The sequence below is a fragment of the Astatotilapia calliptera genome, chromosome 18 (genome assembly GCF_900246225.1).
Source record: "Astatotilapia calliptera chromosome 18, fAstCal1.2, whole genome shotgun sequence".
Classification (NCBI taxonomy): domain Eukaryota; kingdom Metazoa; phylum Chordata; class Actinopteri; order Cichliformes; family Cichlidae; genus Astatotilapia; species Astatotilapia calliptera.
This window is the reverse complement of record NC_039319.1, coordinates 16,324,195-16,342,744: the sequence shown is the minus strand read 5'-3', so window position 1 is coordinate 16,342,744 and position 18,550 is coordinate 16,324,195. Positions and strand designations below refer to the sequence as shown.

At 37.9% G+C, this 18,550-nt stretch overlaps 1 protein-coding gene across 1 annotated transcript; it reads left to right on the top strand.

Moving 5' to 3' along the window:
- The first annotated feature begins 10,337 nt into the window (after positions 1 to 10,337).
- On the top strand, positions 10,338 to 18,515 carry efcab14 (EF-hand calcium binding domain 14). The gene is made up of 9 exons (XM_026150772.1): positions 10,338 to 11,088; positions 11,644 to 11,792; positions 11,944 to 12,089; positions 12,814 to 12,912; positions 13,018 to 13,125; positions 15,302 to 15,454; positions 15,572 to 15,680; positions 15,779 to 15,910; positions 16,972 to 18,515. The coding sequence occupies exons 1-9, from the start codon at positions 10,913 to 10,915 to the stop codon at positions 17,148 to 17,150; spliced, it is 1,251 nt and encodes a 416-aa protein (XP_026006557.1). The 5' UTR covers positions 10,338 to 10,912; the 3' UTR covers positions 17,151 to 18,515.
- Positions 18,516 to 18,550: the final 35 nt, after the last annotated feature.

Sequence of the window (18,550 nt, the reverse complement as noted above, 5' to 3'; positions counted from 1 at the left end):
TCAAGTGAACTGGTGGAGTACCAGCAAGCAAATAACAGCACAGTGTGCCATTCAGATAGAGGAACGGCACGATGTTGGATACATGCTTAAAATGCCTGCATGTGTTTTTCCCCCCCTTTCTTTTGTTTATTCTTTTCTCTTACCTAAACCCATCTACAGTTTTGTCTTTGAGACATGCACAATTTTGACAATTTCATGATTATTTATGCTGGAACTAATACGGACTGGGAAGCTCAGTTTCTCACATTCCATCCCAATGTTATTAAGCTATCTTAAATATTTCATAAACAACATAAAATGTACCAAATGACTGCATTTACACCAACTGTTTACATGCTCCTTTTTTTTTTTATACTTTTCCAGGCAGATTTCCAGGCTTCATTTTACAGTAAATTATAAGTAAATACTGTAACAAGACTTAAATTGTTTCATGCCCATGTGTATGGATGTGATTAGACCATTAGTCGTGCGCAGCCGTTACACTCCCAGTTTCTCCAATCAGGTGCAGGCTGCATTAACACTGGGCAGATGTTTCTGTTAGTTCAAACCCCACATGTGTAAAAGGTCTTTGTGAATGAAAACGGGCAACAACAAGCCACGATGCATGTGGCAAGAATTAGGAGCACAATCATTAATGATTATAATCAATCATTAAATTCTCACACTTTTCCTGTTAGAGTTAGCAGAATTATGAGAGTGGGAAAATTAGATTTTAGCAGTGAAAATGATCACCTAGAGCACTTAAAGCAAGCAGGAGGTACACACATTAAAAAAAAAAAAAAAAGAAAAGGAAAAAGAAAGAAAAGTTACTTGTTGCAGTACATCTTCTGCACTTTGGCTGTTTTGATGCTGAGAGTGATCTGGGCAGCATATTTTACTTAATTAAAAAAATCTGAATGCACCACCTTTAGTCAGAGCATTTCCAAAATTGCTATGTTGTTACTTCCTCGTGCCTCCACTAAAACTGTCCCATTTTCTGCAAATGTTAAAGCCTCTCAACAAAATACCCCCAAAGACTCAAAAGTAGCATTTTTAAAAGTGCCAATGTAACTTACAAATTACATGTGTGGGCCAGGATGTCACATTTCACTCCCTGTCTTTGAGGCGGAAAAACATGCTCTCTGTATTTATCTAAAAGGCATTCTTAAGAGGTTTTTAAGCCATTAACAATAGATTTTGTGGAGAACCTAACAAAATAAAAAAGAGAGCTCTAACATGCCTTGATATATTAATAAAAACTACAGCAAACACAAACCTCAGTTTCTAAAAATCTCACATTTCCATTCCTGATAACAACAGCTGGGTGCATTTCAGAGCACAAAGCCCATCAGCTGCAGCAAAGGGAGTCTGGTCTGCTGCAAGCTGGATGTACTTAATAAAATAGCCAGGGTGTGAGGGGAATCTAGGCCACAGAAGTGTTTCTATTTACCACTATTTACCCCCAGCGTGTTCTCAGAGGGGGAAAAACAGGTGCAGAACCATGTTTCACCTTATGAAAACAATTGTGGAAAATTAGCATTGTTCTCCTCTTCTCCTAGCACCAGAAAAGCTGCCATCAATAAAATCAATCCTCCCTCTGTCATGCTTAAACCACTCACGTAAACAGTTTTAATCAAATCTGCAAAACTTCAATGATTTTTTTTCCCCCTTCAAAGACTCCACGTGGCCTCTTTCACACCTATTTTCTGTTCTCTGATTTCTTTGCATGTCAGCTGCTTCTCTCTGTTCTTCCTCGTGTTTGTCTCTTTTATTCTCCGTCTGTTCTCTTTTATTCTCGCTCCGTCCTTTTGCTCGTCTGGGCTGCAAACCAGCAAAACTTCCACTTTAAGAAAAAGATCGGAGGGGAAAAAAGTGATCATATGGATTTGAATTGTCCACATTTTTTTTCTTCACCTCGGTGGATGATAGAAAAACCATAGAAGACACCTAGTGTGCTGAAGACATTACCAGGAAAATGAAGGGCCTATTTCACAGACGTGGATTAAACTAATCCTGGTCTAATACACTGAAAAAGAGAACTTTGGCTGTCTTTCTGTGAAACCAATCCCTAAATCTCATTGAATTTAAAATGTCTGATATTTCTACACTCTCTATTATTACTTTATTAATAGCATATGTTGTGTCACACAGGCTCCCATGTTGATTTATAAACATGTTTACGAGTCGTGTGTGATATACGAGAAGCGCCGAACAATAAAAGTGGTGCAGCTCTGGAGTTTACTGTGCGTTAGCCTTCAACTTTCCACAAAATTCAATCAAAGAGCGATCTCACTGTGTGCTTTTCCCCTCCTCTCTCACCCCTTTCATTTGCTTAATATATTAATCTATTCCCTTTAATCCATATCAGATGATATCAGGCAGTTGCTGTATCACTGCAGTGGCAGCATATACAGTTATGTGTCGCCACTGTGCGATATGAAGCCGAGGACAGAGAATGAATCACTAAAACACAGTAGTCCTGTCTGTTATGTTTCCTTTAACATGTGAGGCATTTTAGCTGACTCTTCTGCACACATGGGAGTTACGATGAAAGAGGCAAATAGCCATCAAGGGTGCTGTCTTTGCTTTCATCCTGTAACAGTTTCTAAGCAGACCACAAAGGCAAATGCTACATATGCATTAATCGCACCGTCTCAAATGTGTTTTGCTTCCTAAACAAAGCTGACTCTGTGCCTATGAGCCTAATGTGTGTGTAATATTAAGGTTTACAAGCTCTTTGTGATTGTATTACCTCTGTACAAGATATTGCAATCAATACCACAGCATAAACATGATCACTGAATACCACTCTGCTGGATATGAAAAAAATATTAGCATTGTTACCATCAGAGCCAAGCCTGTGATTCCAGGCTCATCTGTCCTTGACTCAAGTGTTGCCTTTATGCTACGTGTCTGGTATTTTTTGATGTGAGAACATTGCCCCCTGCTGATTCCATTTTGTACACTATCTAAAAACCCTTACAAGCAAGGAGCTGAGTGACAGAAGACATGTGGGATTGGGAGGGGGAGGGGGGGGGGGGGGTCACACAAATGCTGCAAAGCGATCCATCTTATCTCTGACGCCTTTTTTTCACTCCTTTCTCTGCTCTCTTGTCACAAAGCTGGTGTCATCTTCTTCTGAGCTTCCTCTGCTGGAGCAGGCACGTCAAGTTCTCAGTATGATGCCGATATTTTTATGGACGTTACAAACCAAAAACGAGGTAAAGTCTCAGGACTGTAAATGTTTCAGTAATTTTCCAAATAAATATTTATAACACGGGAAAAACACTAATTGAGTCAGTGCATCTGGGCAACGCTTTATTCTCGCTGCAGCGTTAAGGGTGCTGAAAAACTTGGCTTCGAATCTGACTTAGTTCTACAGCATTAAATATTCATGACTAAATACACAGCATTCAAAGTTGAAAAGGGGAAAACATGCTGAAGTTTTTTATTATTATTATTTAGAGTTTAGAAATTCAAAACTGACCCAAACTGCTCCATAATAAAACTGATTTATTCATGGAAATATTTGACACCACCTTTTGGGTGCTGGCATTCATGTGTATGTTACTTTGACACAGACCGCCCACCTAAACATTGTTGCACACAAAGAAGACCCCCCGTGGCAACAGCACTCCCCCGGAGCAGTGGGGGGGTTTCCTCCACACAGCAGCAGGAACCAGAAGAACCAGAAGAACAAGTACTGACCAAATGTCATATCATATGATTGTTGGGTTTTCTCTGAATCTATTATTGTACGATCTACTGTACAATATAAAGCGCATTGAGGCGACTGTTGTTGTGATTTGGCGCTATATAAATTAAATTGAATTGAATTGAATGCCCACATCCACAGATCTAATGTTATTAAATTTAAGTCATTTGTGATCTAAAATTAAGCTCTAAAGAGGTTTAATATTCTGGCTAACTAGTTTTGATGGTTGAATAAACATGTCATCATGTCATACATTAGACTGAGAAGGTGGATTAACTGCAATCTGCAGTCCCTTTAAGACCCGTGTACCTCCAGGACACTGACAAGGGCCTATAGACAAATCAAGTGTTACAATAACACACATAACTTGCTCAAGCTATAAAAGAATTGTGCACTGGACTCATTACCAAACATTATGCATAATGTGTTACCTATATTTTGCATTTTTACATATTTTTCTTCTTTTTACTCCCATATCTCTAAGTTGTATAACACACATACAGGCATTTGTAATATTCATACCCATCATTTGCACACAGTTACTATAATTACCCTGCATATGCAATCATACACAAACGAAAGAGAAAAACATCCTTGCAGTAAATATTTGCTTTTTATATATTTATCTACATCAACTGTTTGTACCTCACGAAAAAGGCCACACTACTTTTACATTTATGTAACATCACTTTAAGAACTAAGCACTGTCTCTATCAAGAAAACATCATGTCAGCAAAAAGACACAAGTTGAGTAAATAACAGTTTGAGATGCGTCCTATTAGAGAAAACAGGACATTATTGTCTGCAGGTTTTCCAGATTCTGTTCCATATAGGTTCATCTGGCAACTGTGTTCATATCAACTGTTTACCAGCTGGTTCCCTGACAACAGCTTGTATAACTGCATCAGCACAATCTGCTGCCTGTTGTCATATTTCTTGTGCTATTTTCGTGTCTGGGGCTAGCTGCTGTGAGTATGTGCGCATTCTGCAAAGCTCTAATTGGCTGACAGATACTTTGGCCAAACATTTGCATCGACCGATATCGGCTGTGCTGACTGATATCAGACAAATAAGTGGCCGATATTTTAGCTGTTGTGTCACATTAATTTTGTGCTGACTGAAAGGTTCGATGTCACAATAAAGTTTGTTTGTTTTACTTGCACAAAAGAGGAAATCTGAAAAAAATGGTATCGGTATCAGTCAGATTCTGATTTTAAACATTAGTAGTGGTGTATTAAGACTTTCACAATCAGTGCATTGAAAAGACGGTAGCCAATGACTGCAATACCATAAAAGGTTCAATTACTAAACATATCAGAGGTGAGAGCAGTGATTCATGCAAGAGGCAGAGTTGGTAAACAGAAACCAATCCAAACTCTTATAATTTTGGCACAAAAATGTGTTTATGTAGTAATAAAAGCTGAATTAAAAATGGTTCAAATGCCTTTCAGCAACATAAAAATAGTTTGGAAATGAGCAGTGCAAACTGGGCAAATAAAGGAAAAGCTCATGCATGTACTTTACTGTAAATTATATGCCTGGGCCCTGATAAGGCATCATACTGGAGCTGTCAGAAAAATCCGGTTCATAAGTTCAAGCATTTGTCACAGTTATAAATACCATGTAGATCCCATTTCATGTGTCAGCCAGAAAAGCATGAATTAAAATTTCATGTATACGCGTATCCAACATAATGGCTAAAAGATTCTAAATAAACGTTAAAATCGCCCGGTGGGAAAAAAATTGGTATTCTAACAGCAGTCGTGCTTCCAAATGATGATAATCTGTATTCACACAGTCTGCCAAGTCAGATGAAAGCCTTCAATTAGCAGTCAATTCTATTCAGTATTTTCTATCATGCCACCACTATTTACATTCCCTGTCAGCACCCAAGGCAGCTCCATGCCCGAACGTTGCAGGAATCACGCCTGGTGAGAATATGAGTAACCCTGCTGTGAACAAAGTGCGAAAACAAGTGTTTTGTAATAATCAGAGACGTGGGCTTCTAATGCATGATGCTCCCCACCTCATGGCTGTAGATGTGAGGAGCCATAAGTTGAAGTGTCATCCCTTCAGTCGCAACCTCCGATAAAAAACTGGAGATTGCAGTGGAGAGATGAAACACCTCTGATGCTTTGATTTGCAGCCTCACACTGACAGTGTTCTGCACAGGCCCACAGCATGATGCTTGTCCTCTCACCAGGTGTTCTTAGTGGAGACGAGCCACTGATTGAATTTTGCTTCGCTACCTATACAACACTGCTGGGCTCACAGCAAATGCATTCAAAACAATACAGTAACTGCCTTCCATTTTAATGCACTTAAATAACAGGGCAGCCACATAGTCTGGCTAAGCTATGATAATATAAGCTTTGTAGTTCCGTGGATGGCATCGTGCTATTATTGTGCACTGACAAGCATTGCCTTGAGAAATTCTTTTCTCGGGGATAATAAAGCATCAGCAGTAGGCCTCATCTTTTGCACTCAATAATCAACTCATACTGGGGTGCTAAGGAGCATCTCAGTCCCTTTGTGTGTGAGAAAATTCATCCAGTGTAGGGGTTTTCTTTCAGTATCATTATTATTAGTATTGTACTGTGTTAGTATGGGGGCCAGACACATAAAAGAACATATTTGAAAGCCAAAAGCAGACCAGTGGGAGTCTGTTTTCAGTGCAAAAAAAAAGAAAAGAAAAAGCTAAAGGCCAGTCTGCAGAGGCCCAGCGTCTACTCACGTGTCTTGCTGGGTCAGCCCAATAGCACTCCAGGTCAGCTGGATTTCTGGAAGACCCCATGCTGGAAGTGACAAATTGAAACAAAAACTTAAACTGTGTTTTATAGTTTGAGTTGAATTCATGAAAATATTATGCAAACAAGACTTCTCAGATGTGAGGATTTGCAGCTTTTCTTCGTTCTACGCCACAGTACGGCAAACTTATTTAATTTATGAATCACAGACTGTTGCAACTCGCAGAGGCCCTGAAATTAATATACATGTTTTCTGATTTTGATCCACAACACGATAAGGCAAATAAAGGCAATATCTGTAATATCGATACCAATGCTGGTATCGGTATTGGACTAATACTAGCATGATAGGACCAATACTTTGTTTCTATCCTCTAGGCTCAGTCTGTAGCCCACTGAATTGTGTTGAATAAATTATTGCTTTTAGAAATGAAAAAATAAACCTCAGACATCTTTTTTGTGTTGACTGCCATGTCTATTTTAATTATAGCCTATTGCACATTTAAACAGCAGAATTTGGGCCAAAGTTGTTTAGAGACAGACACATTTACATTCCAGGTCTCCAAAAAACACAGCTTCGAAATATATGAGGAGCTGAATGGTATGTTTTGTTGTGTTTACTCGTTGTTGTGGAAAGAATCACAGAGATTTAGTGGTCATTAAAATGTGTTCAGAATTTATTAATTGTAATAATGAAATAATACATATAATAATCATCTAACTTCTCATTAGATCTGACACAACACCTTCCGTAAGCTGCCTTAATAAGATGAAAGTATCAGTATCGGTATTTACTTGGTAGAGGATCGATACCAAAATGGGCAGTGTCGCACAGCACCAGTGCAGAAACAACTGGGAGCTGTCGGGACATGGTCATGTGGCCTACAGCGGGTGTCTTGTGGTCTTTGACACAGTGGCAGTAAATCCCTTTGTTTGCAGGCTGTGACTGGGAGTTTAGAGCCTGTGTCAAGGCTGATTTGGCTCAATTCTCATAAGAGAGAAGTCAGACTCACCACTCTTCGTGCAGTTCTCAAAACAGTTAATTTTTCATAACAGAGCTCACCTGTGCAAAAGACACTCCAACAATCAAACATTTTGCCATTTGGTAAAGCATGAAGAGTCCATCAATCGCTTCAACACCATTTAAAGACTGAGTATTTGAAATGTTGAGGTTTTTTCTCAAAACCTTACTTACTTTGGAAAGAGTTCTGGAAATGAAATGTGAAGGATTTAAAAAAAACAACTTTATAAAACTGATGAAGAAAAGCAAAATAGTGCTCAGAAACAGAAAACAGCCAAAGAATATACATAGTGAGAACATACTGTAGCATCAACTACTGTACAGTCCAGTAAAGTCAACAACATGCATTCAGCAACCACTTTATTAGGTACGCCTGTTCCACTGCTCATTACAGTAATCCAGCATAACTCAAAGCATTTAGAGATGTAGTCATGGTGAAGACAGCCTGCTGAGGCTTAAACCGAGCATCGGAATAAGGAATGTCGGACAGGTTGGTGTGAGTATTTCAGACATTGTTGATATACTGGGTTTTTCCTGCACAACCATCTCCAGGGTTTCTGAAATACGAAAATATCCAGTGAGGAGCAGTTGTCTGCGTGAAAGTACAATGTTGATGTCAGAGAAGAATGGCCAGACTGCTTCGAGCTGATAGGAAGGCAACAGTAACTCAACTCGTTGCCTGCAAACTATGCAGAGGAGCATTTCTATTTGTTGCAAGAAAACCTCTGACAGTGTGTTACTGCATTTATTCTTTCACACATATCTGAAAAAAGTTTAAAGTAATTTGATTGAAAAAATTAATGCAATGCTGGACAGTATTCGGGAAAGCGAGCAATCTAGACTTGTGACAAAAGTACAAACTGTTTTGACGAGCTGTCAGATTCAAGGTAGAAGTGTGTGAACACAGTAACGAATACTTTTAGAAGTGAAGTCTGTCTAGAAACAATAGCAGTGTGTGTAAAAACAATGAGAATGTCAAATGTAAGTGAGGAAATGCGTCACTGATTGGAGCACTGCAGTAAGAGTAGTGAGAATGACTTTTGTGCTGTGAGAATTGAACCAAAGCGACCGAGGGAAACTGTAATTAATGTATTTCTTCTTTAGTCTTCTCATTTGTTTGACACAGCAGGTAACCTGTGAGGAAAAAGGTAGCATGGAATTTTTTTTATTAACAAATCACAACTTGGCAACATTTTCCATCAAAATATGATGACATTGATAAAATATCACCAACACAGAGCAGACTTGAGGGTTTTTTTCTTCTTCTTTGCCTTAACTTTGATTGTTGCTTATTTGTTCATAAATATTTAATTCTTTGGAGAATTGTAAGATTTGAAGCCAAGTTTTCAGGGAATTTAATCCTGCAGTGAGAATAATGTTGCCCAGATGCTCTGACTCAATTAAAGATTTTTCCTTTAAATATTTATTTAGAATATTAGTGAATTATTATTGTTACCCTTCAGCCATTCCTTAGTATTTTCTGTGGTTTGGCTGACAGGGTATGTTGTCCTGCTTGGGGAGTCCATTCCCTTCAGGGTGTGTGATTGATCTTCACTAGTGTGTAAGTGGGTGTCAATATACCATCCATATGAAAGCCAGAACCTAATGTTTCCCAGCAAAGCAGTGCACAGTGAGTGAAAAATAATCAGTGTTATTCATTTTACCTGGTAGTAGTTTTAATTTTTAATTTTTGCCCAGAATCATTAATGTTACCATTTAAAAAAAAAAAGAATAAATACATGAATAAGTAAATACTGCTGAGGGAATAAAAGTACAAAGAATTTTTTTTTTAAAAAAAAAGCATAAACTCTTTTACTTGTGGATGAAAATGATCACTACTTTAAGTCCCTATTTTTAAAGTGTATAAATAGGATCTTATAAAAGAATATCATAACTGAACGAGTACAATCTCTAATGTAGGTGTAAGTGGATGCAAGTGTTTGCTAAGTTATTTTTTAACCACAACAACTCCTCCTGTTGTTAAACAGCATATCTTTAATTTGCAATAAGAATTTTTTCCATGTTAATTATAAAATGTCATCATGATTTGTATTTTAGCAACATTATTAAAGCCTATATTTTAAAACAGTGCCTCATCTAAAAACATGGAAAAATGAAAGAACCAAGAAGTTAACATATAAACCCCTATTGTTATGCTATTATAAACTTTGTCCCAATTTTATCACAAATACACAAAATAAGAGAGAGAATTATATTGTATTATATTTATCTGATATTTAAATTATGTGTGCCATGTGCACAACACTGTTCTTAATTATTGTACTGTAATTTACATCCTGAACTTAAGTGAACTTTATTTATTTCAATCATTATAGTCCACTTGAAACCAAAAAACAAAAAAGTAATAAAAGACAACACAAAAATACAATCATCAGTGATTACACCGTGAAATTTTCCAGTGTTTTGAGAAGTAGGAAAACATCACTTATCAGTTAAAGAAGGCACAGTTAAAACTATTATGACCAGATTTTCTGAATCAATTGGCTGACACATTTGCATGTAACCTCCCTCAGCAAAGCATGAAAGGTAGGAACATTACAAGACAACAGGTGCTTTTAAAGTATATAATAGACTGTAATCAAATGATTAAATATTCATAGACTGTCGTCTGTTTTCTTTAAAGCTCCATCAAATTTTTTGTTTCATATATATTTATATATGACTCAGCGTTATTGCACCTACTCTGTGTTCCACTGTTATCGGTCTTCTTTGATTTGCAAAACCCTGGCTCACAGTGACAGATTATAAGTCATTTACAACAGTTTAAATATTATCTGTCACTTTTTGACACGACCGTGCGACTGCTGTCTGTCTGTCGGGGACGGCTGGTGTTTTGCTCCCATGGCTCGCTCCCTGTCAAAACGGAGCGCAGGAAGTGGCACCGTTTTGGACCAATGAGCTGTGAGATTACTGGGACGCCCTACCCAAACAACACAGGCAGCAGAACAAATTGTTGTTGGAAATATGTTTACGATATGACCGACAGGTTGTATTGATTTATTTAAACACTTGAATGCTGTGTTTCGGAAATGACACAGGTCAGAGCAGCAAATTTTAAAATTCAATGAGACGTTGTAAGAGCACAGCGGCGACCAGCATTAGCAAACGTTAGCAAGCTGTCAGATGCTAGCCGAGGAAGCTAACCGGTAGCGCGTTTAACAAGTTATTTTAGAGAAGCTCCTTTATTTGTCGGAGGGTAACGTCACACCGAACACTTTGTTCGTGCATTATTTGTATGGTAAAGAATCCAAAAAACCGATGTGTTTTTATCTATTTGCACCATTGCCTGGTTGAAATTTAAGCTAGCAAAAGGACGTTAAGTTAGCTTAGCTCCGCTCCGTAAACTTAACATCTACCAAACTGGACAAAACATTGGATTTAGTGGGGTTTAAATCGGGCTCGGCGGGTTCGCTGACCCCTCAAAAGAAGATGAAGAAGAGGAAGGAGCTAAATGCTTTGATTGGTCTCGGGGACAGCAAGAGGAAGAAGACCAAAAAGGGATCCGGTCACCGGCTTCTCCGAACCGAGCCTCCGGACTCGGAATCGGACTCGAGTTCCGACGATGACGACTTCAACGGCATGAACGGCGGAGTCAACTTTGGGAAGTAAGTAAGCAGTTTAACGAGATTTTGTTACGTGTGTATAGCATGTTTTTTCCTACGCAATTGACCTCATTAATAAGATGCCTTAAATTCACTTTGAGTTTCTAAAGAAAATCTGAAAGTGAGTTCTACCTCTGAATTCACTTTTAATAACGTGTGCTTGTGTTTTAATGTGTCATGCTTTGGGACTGGCTTGTCACTATTTTATAAACTTCAGGGATACATGGGAAAATGTAAAAATAATAAATATGTTTTTCAGCATCATTTCAACAGTCAGCTCCCATCGAGCACACTGCCTTTATAGTGCAGAGATTAAAAGAAAACCTCTTTATTGTCAGATCAATTCACTCTCCTGCTTCTGTGCTCGGAGCATCAGGAAAATCATTGACTGTATAGAATCTACCCATCCAGATTTCTGAAGCATGATTGCTTACAAATAATCCTCATAATTCCCATAACATAGCACACAGCCTTCTGAAAATATCTCCTTCATTAAAAATGGAAGAATGTGTACGGCTGTAAAGCTGTCTCACGTTACTGTGTTTCTTCTCTTTACAGAAGAAGCTACACACAGTGCTGCAATGTGTGCTATCCCTTGTTTCTGTTCATCATATTAGCTGCCTGTGTCATGGCCTGTGCTGGGCTCATATGGATGCAGATTGCTCTGAAAGAAGATTTGGACTCCCTGAAAGAAAAGCTGCACAGCAGTAAGACTCCTAAACAAACCTTGTTATCTTTTTGTTATCACTGAAAAGAAAAGAAAAAAAAGGTCTTGTACTTTGTACACAAGCATTTTATATGCTAGTTAAACAGTCACATATTCCTTTATTTTAACACTTATGTTGTTTTTTGTTACAGTGGAATCCAGCCAGAAGGTTTCGTCAAGTGAAATACCAAAATTAAGCGAGGACCTGAAAAACAAGGAGAGACAGCTTGATGATATTGAGAACGGTGGCAGAGGCCTGAACAAACTCTGGTCCAATCTGACAGAAATGAACCGAAAGGTCAGTCATAATGTCTGTCTGGAGGTTTTGAAACCACCTCGACATTTACTCAGTCATACATACAAAACTGAGCTGTTAATGATAAGCTACTGAGTGGTAGTTAAACTTAGAGTGAGATTTAACTCAGGATGATGCACTTTTCATACCATGTAGCTGAAAATTGCTTTAGAAAAGTTTTCGAAATTGCAGATATAATGCATGAAATAGAAGTGGTGCCAACAGTAGTAGTTAAAGTATATTTTTTTAATTTGTGGTGTTAACTTGTAAAAAAGAAAATGCATAATTTATGTTCCTACAAATTGGATTGGATTTTTTTTAATTTTCTGAAATGATAGGTAGGAACAAAGAAGAAGATTTTTACATTTATTTAGTCTCTTTAGTCTTAAGTTTAGGTTTGCTGAGATAAAATGATTGAATATATAAAGATGCCAGTTTGTTGAAGTCACCAGACTAAGACGTCAGCTTTTTAGTAATTTATTAACAAACATGTTACATTTTTACTGAAACATTCAAATTCAAAGCAAGATGGACAAAATAACATACCTAGTATAATAATGTAATAGTAATACAGTCCAAAAGCACCACATACATTTGTTTTAAATATGTAAAACAAACAGAATATTGTAACATTAGTGATGGTAAATTTGAGGGATGTTCTATTAGATTGCATTTTTTGTTAGGTGTTCCTAATAAAGTGGATGGTTTGTGTCTTTTATTTGTACAGATCAGTTTGCTGGACTCTGCTGTAAACCATTTAAAGGCCAACTTGAAATCCGCTGCTGATTTAATTAGCCTTCCAACAACAGTAGAAGAGCTTCAAAAGGTGAGAAGAAAAGGGTAATAAAAACAGAAAAAAGATGCCTTGTACTTTTTTCCCCCTTTTAAAAATTTTGTTAGAAGTGACTTTACAAATATTTTTCTTTTCCAGAGTGTTGCTACAATTGGGAGCACGCTTACAAGTGTACAACATGATGTGAAGACTATGCAGGCTGCTCTTGAAACTCAGAAGAAAGATGACGACTTGAAGGAGACAGTGGTAAATTTATCAGTGACATTTGTAATAGTTTGGATTGAACAACTGACAGTTGGTACAACTACATGTTGTGACTAAAGAGCATATCAGATCTTGAAAGCGCTTCCTCCACACATTCACACTTTCAGATTGCTTTTGTACTTCTTGCTTGTGTATGTTTGCAGTTGACTAATTGTACTTTTTCCTTATTTGGCCATTGTTTGCATGCAGTTACATTAATGTATGTTGATAATAAACCTGGGAAAGATTTCAGGTAATAATTACATTAAATGCGCAAACAATTTCTGAAAGCAAAAATCTGAGACTGCTTTAAACACTCAGTTTTTCTTCTTTTGTCTTAGTGTCATGTCAGGGAGCACAGATATCTTTAATATTTCTGAAGGAAAAATGTCTTTTAAACTGAAGCGAAAATGGCTAAAGCTACTTGATTCAGAAAGTGTATATAGGTATAAGCAATTAGGTTTTACGTTTTGTTTTAATTGTTAATTATGCAGATTTAAGCAAACGAGAGAACAGAAAAAATTCCCTTTAATAATTTGCTCTGTGTAGTTACACATGCAAAAAACATTTTTAGTCACTTAAATGTAACTATTTTTATTCTTAATTTTTTACTTTCCTTCTAGAATGTACACAACCCTCTTGTTTGTGTTATTGAGTGCATGTGTTATCTGAGTGCATGTGTTGTTATCCACATGCACTCAGTGACCACTCTATTAGTTACACCTGTTCAACTGCATGTTTAGGAACATCAGCCAAACACGTGGCAGCTGCTTCATGCATTTGGGCATGTCGTTATGGTCAAGATGAGCGAAAGTTCAAAATGAGTATCAGAATGGGGGATAAAAGTGATTTAAGTGAATGTGGTATGGTTGTTGGTGCCAGATGGGCTAGTCTCAGTATTTCGCATATTGTCGTTCTACTGGGAGTTTTCCTCATAACCATCTCTGGGGTTTACAGGGAATGGTGTGAAAAAGAGAAAATATCCAGTGAGCAGCAGTTCTCTGGGTGAAAATGCCAGAGGTCAGAAAAGAATGACCAGACTGCTTTGAGCTGATAGGAAGGCAACAGTATCTCAAATAACCACTCGTTATGTACTAAGAACTGAGGTTGTTCTGAAGGAAAAAGGGGATCCTAGCTGGCACTATCAAGATATGCCTAATAAAGTAGCCAGTGGTTATATATCTCAGTGTGTCTCAGTAGTTACGACTGTTTCTCAATGTTGATAAATTGTATGAGAGGCAGAAGGGTCCATGAGTATAGCCTTCCCAGCAGTTTTTCACAAATATTGAAGGGTTAATGCAGTGTTGGCAGCTGACAACCATCACAGAATAATCAGTAGCTGTATTCCTTCAGAAATAGGATAGGGCTTCAAGCTTTAGTATTTCACATGAGCAAAGCTGAAAAATTATTTTATGAGTCAATGTCAAAGTTGGATTTCACTTATGTTGTTTGACAGCTTGTCTGTTTTTATTTACATCTCTGCTCCCTTCAAATGCTGCTGAAGGCTGCAGATCTTATTTATTATTTATGTATGGACGTATAGAGACAGGTGTGCGCATAAAACAAGTACTGCGCGCACTGGAATGAATGCGTTAAATAACTTGGTGTCCTGCTGTCTAATGTACTTTCAGTCTCACTCAGAATTGAGACATATCTACTCAGACATGACCAAGGCGTTTCAGTCGATGAAATGTTAGTTGATCTGCTTAACTGTTACACAGATCCAAACCAGAAGCTGAGGTGAACTTCGCCACAGCGAGATTAACTTGTTAAACCACAAATGCATGCATGCTTTTGCAGTTCTTGTCAAGCTTACATTGACGGAGTTGCTGGGTTAAGAAGGTCCTGTCATTTCTTGGATTCATGCCTTGTGTTTCCATCCATAATACATGAAACAAGTGCCAATCTATTTTGGGAGCTTAGATGCTTTAGTTTGCAGAGTGAAACTAGGTCAAATATCCGAGACGACTGCAGAATGTTTTCTCCACATTATTTTTCATTAGCACAACAGGAAGATAAAAGACACACAGAAAGTAATTGTACACTTCCATCTACCTGATACCATGACTGCAGCAGTCATATGAGGTACACTGTCAACCTGAACCTGTTAACACCTTGGTATAAAATCTATTTTCCCTTAACTATGAGATGGTTGACATGTTCTTTTTAATCATTATAGGACATAACAGACCTGAGAAAAGCCATGAGTGAGGTTAACAAGACAGAGGAGCAGCACCACACATGGACTGATGAGCAGATCCACATCCTCCTCTCTACAGTGGCAGATCTTCATCAGAGAGTGGCCTCATTAGAGAACGGCTCAAAACAAAGCGTCAGTAATATGATGAGCCTTTTTTTCCCTTCCCTTTGATGATTTTGTGGCGTTGTGTTGATACCAGGATTTACAGGAACACTGTAAGCACTTTTTATTTTATCTTCTGCTGTACAGTTGAACAACAATGACCCAGCACCTGAAGCAGCAGTCAGCAGTGAAAGTCCAGCAACTGAGGCGGTGAACGAAGCTACAACAACCAAAGCAACACCGGGGGATGTGCAGGGTAAAGTGTAGACAAAAGGGAGCTCATCACAGAGGTCATATTTGCCCCGTGTTGCATTTTAATGCTTATTTCTTCTTTATTTATGTATTTTCTGACAGAGATCACCACCCCGCTGACAGAGCCACAGACGAGCAGGCATCCTCCCTTTTTAACTGCAAACCGCTCGAGGAGACATATTTGGACAAAATGTCCAAAGACTGTGTCACTGCCTGGCATCGGTTCTCTGACAGGTGCACTCTAACACTATAAAATACATATCTCAGCATTCATAAGAAAAAAAATCAAAATATTGGGAATTACACACGCTGGCTTTATTGTGAAGTTAAATGAGACGATTGATTCTTCGCTGTAATGAAAGGAGTCTCTGCTTGTTGCCTGGCAACCTTACCAAGATGATAAGACTACCTTTCAGCCAACAAATAGCCCAGCGCATAATCCCCTAATCTTATTTTGATACTTTTTTTGCATTGATTCAGCAAAAGGGATACATTGCGTTAATGAGCTTTCGAGGCGCTGCAAGAACAAAACCATCGCAGTCCTTTCATATCCTTGTAGTACAGTGAGGCTAAATCCACACTTATATGAAAATGATCTGTTGTCAGAAGAATGTTTTAGCATCTCCACACATACTAGCAAACCTAATATCAGGCATTTCTAAAAGACTCAGTTGTAGGGTTCCTAATGCTAGAGTGGTGCGGAAATGCATTTTTCTTAGAAAACTGTAAATGTGTGGACATGCTCTAAACCTATGAAATTAGATTTCTGTCAAATGTCCTGGCATGAAATGAAACATAATTAAGAGCAAATAATTGAATTTCATGAGTGCAGGTATTGATTGCAGGACGGAAGAAGGACACTACTGTGAACGGTCACTTTCTAAGCAGTGATGCCACAACCTCTGGATTAAACAGGTTCAGTTTTGTGTGGTAAACTGAGCCACACCATGGCAGTTATATACCATATTTGTTTACAATTAGGAAATTGCAGTTTGCATTTCCACCCAGTCACTATATGTGCAGTACATGTATCTGCTGAAGACTGGGCAACTTTTTGTTGGTGGTTGTATATGCCTTGTATTTCGGCTCTAACTCTAAAATCATAAATGCTGAATCCTGATGTTCTTTATGATTTTTTTTTTCTTTAAATCTTAATAAGCTATGTGATGTTTTAAAACAAACTAACAGGACAGAAGTGAGGAGGCTCCAGAACTTGTTGCTTTGCTTTTAGCAGAAAATTAAATATTTCCAAAGTGTACAAATTTTGTTTGTAATTAAAATATTTTTTGTTACAGACTTGGAACGCATGTTCCAGCAGACAGATGCTGAACAAAATTCATTGAGTCTGACCTACGAGGACCTGAGGGAAATATTTGGAACATCAACACCCAGCCATCGTATCGTCAAGTGCTTTGACACTGACGGGGATCAGAAGTATTCGCTGAAGGAGCTGAGAGCTGCTTTAGGTTTGTGAGCACATCATCATCACCGAGAGCAGTGAACAGTATTGAATACCCAGCTGGGTCTGTGGGGTTTGGGTTTTCCGCCTCTTTTCTGTAATTGCTGCACTTTCCTGAACTGAATATTTATCTTACTGATTGTGGAAAAAGTGACACTGACGTTCCCCGTACTCGCTCCCCATCCTCGAGTCCATTTCGACTTAGTGTCAGCCCCAAAGCATCTTAAATTTTAACAGCAATCCAAATGAGTATCTGTATATAGAACATCCAGCTCCTATGTTAACAAACGGCTCGGTTTATATTATTAATCCATGGAAAATAAGTGTGAATTATTTTGACTCTCTTGCTTTACCCTGAATCTTAAGACTTGCAGTGTTCATGTACTTGTCTTTATTTGTTGGTTGGTTTGTTCGTTCCTTGGACCAACTGTCTCATCTTGATGTAAAGTTTTTGTGTATTTAGCTTTTACTGAGGCTGTAACTGTCAGTGTATAGCAGACTTTCCTCCTGCCGGCACCTGGTACAACTCACGTAAACTTTATTTATAGAACATGAGATAGAATTTTATGAATGTTTACAAATGACTACTATAAACAGCTTTGTCAGGCTTTTGTTTTGGTTTTAGACAATTTCCTTACTTCTCCAAAAACATACTTTTGTATGCTCTTTTCTACGCTGGATACAAGTTTGATTGTTCCTCCTCATTTACCTTATTCAGATGGTTTGGATCATGTATATTATCCATCTGTACATGTATATCTAGTGACTGTGGTTCTGTTTTATGCATTTTCCTGATGTTTTGCAGATTTGAAGGGCTACGAACACTTAAAGTCACGTAAAAGATTTTTAAAGCCGTAACTCATGAGGCATATGTAGCAATAACAAAATGATTTAGATGTTACCTGTGTAGAATTGCAGTGGAAAGGCAGAAGACATAGCTCACAATATGTAACAGGTAGTATAAGAAGCACTGATCGTCACTCTGGACTTGACTCATTTTATGCCATTTAAATGGCCTCATAATGTTGTACTTACATCATAAATTTGTCATATTCAGACTTTGTTGTATGCTGTAAAAATGTATTCTAATCTAGTTACCTTGTAAATGGGGTTGGGATGATAAAAAAAAATTGCTTTAGAGACATAATCCAACATGTTGCATTTTTTAATTCTGTTGTGCTTTGCATGTTCCTTTTTATGTAACATGAACGCATTATTTATAACTTAACGTAGGCGACTAATTGTTTTTGCGGGACATGGGTTAGCTGGCTTTGGTCGCCATTGCATAGATTTTGGGTCCATGCTGCTACTGTATGTAAATGAGAGATTTTATGAATGTCTTTGTTTGAGCACCAATGAATAAACATACAGTTAAAGGTTTGATTGTTGGATTCCCATGTGTCATAAGACAAAGT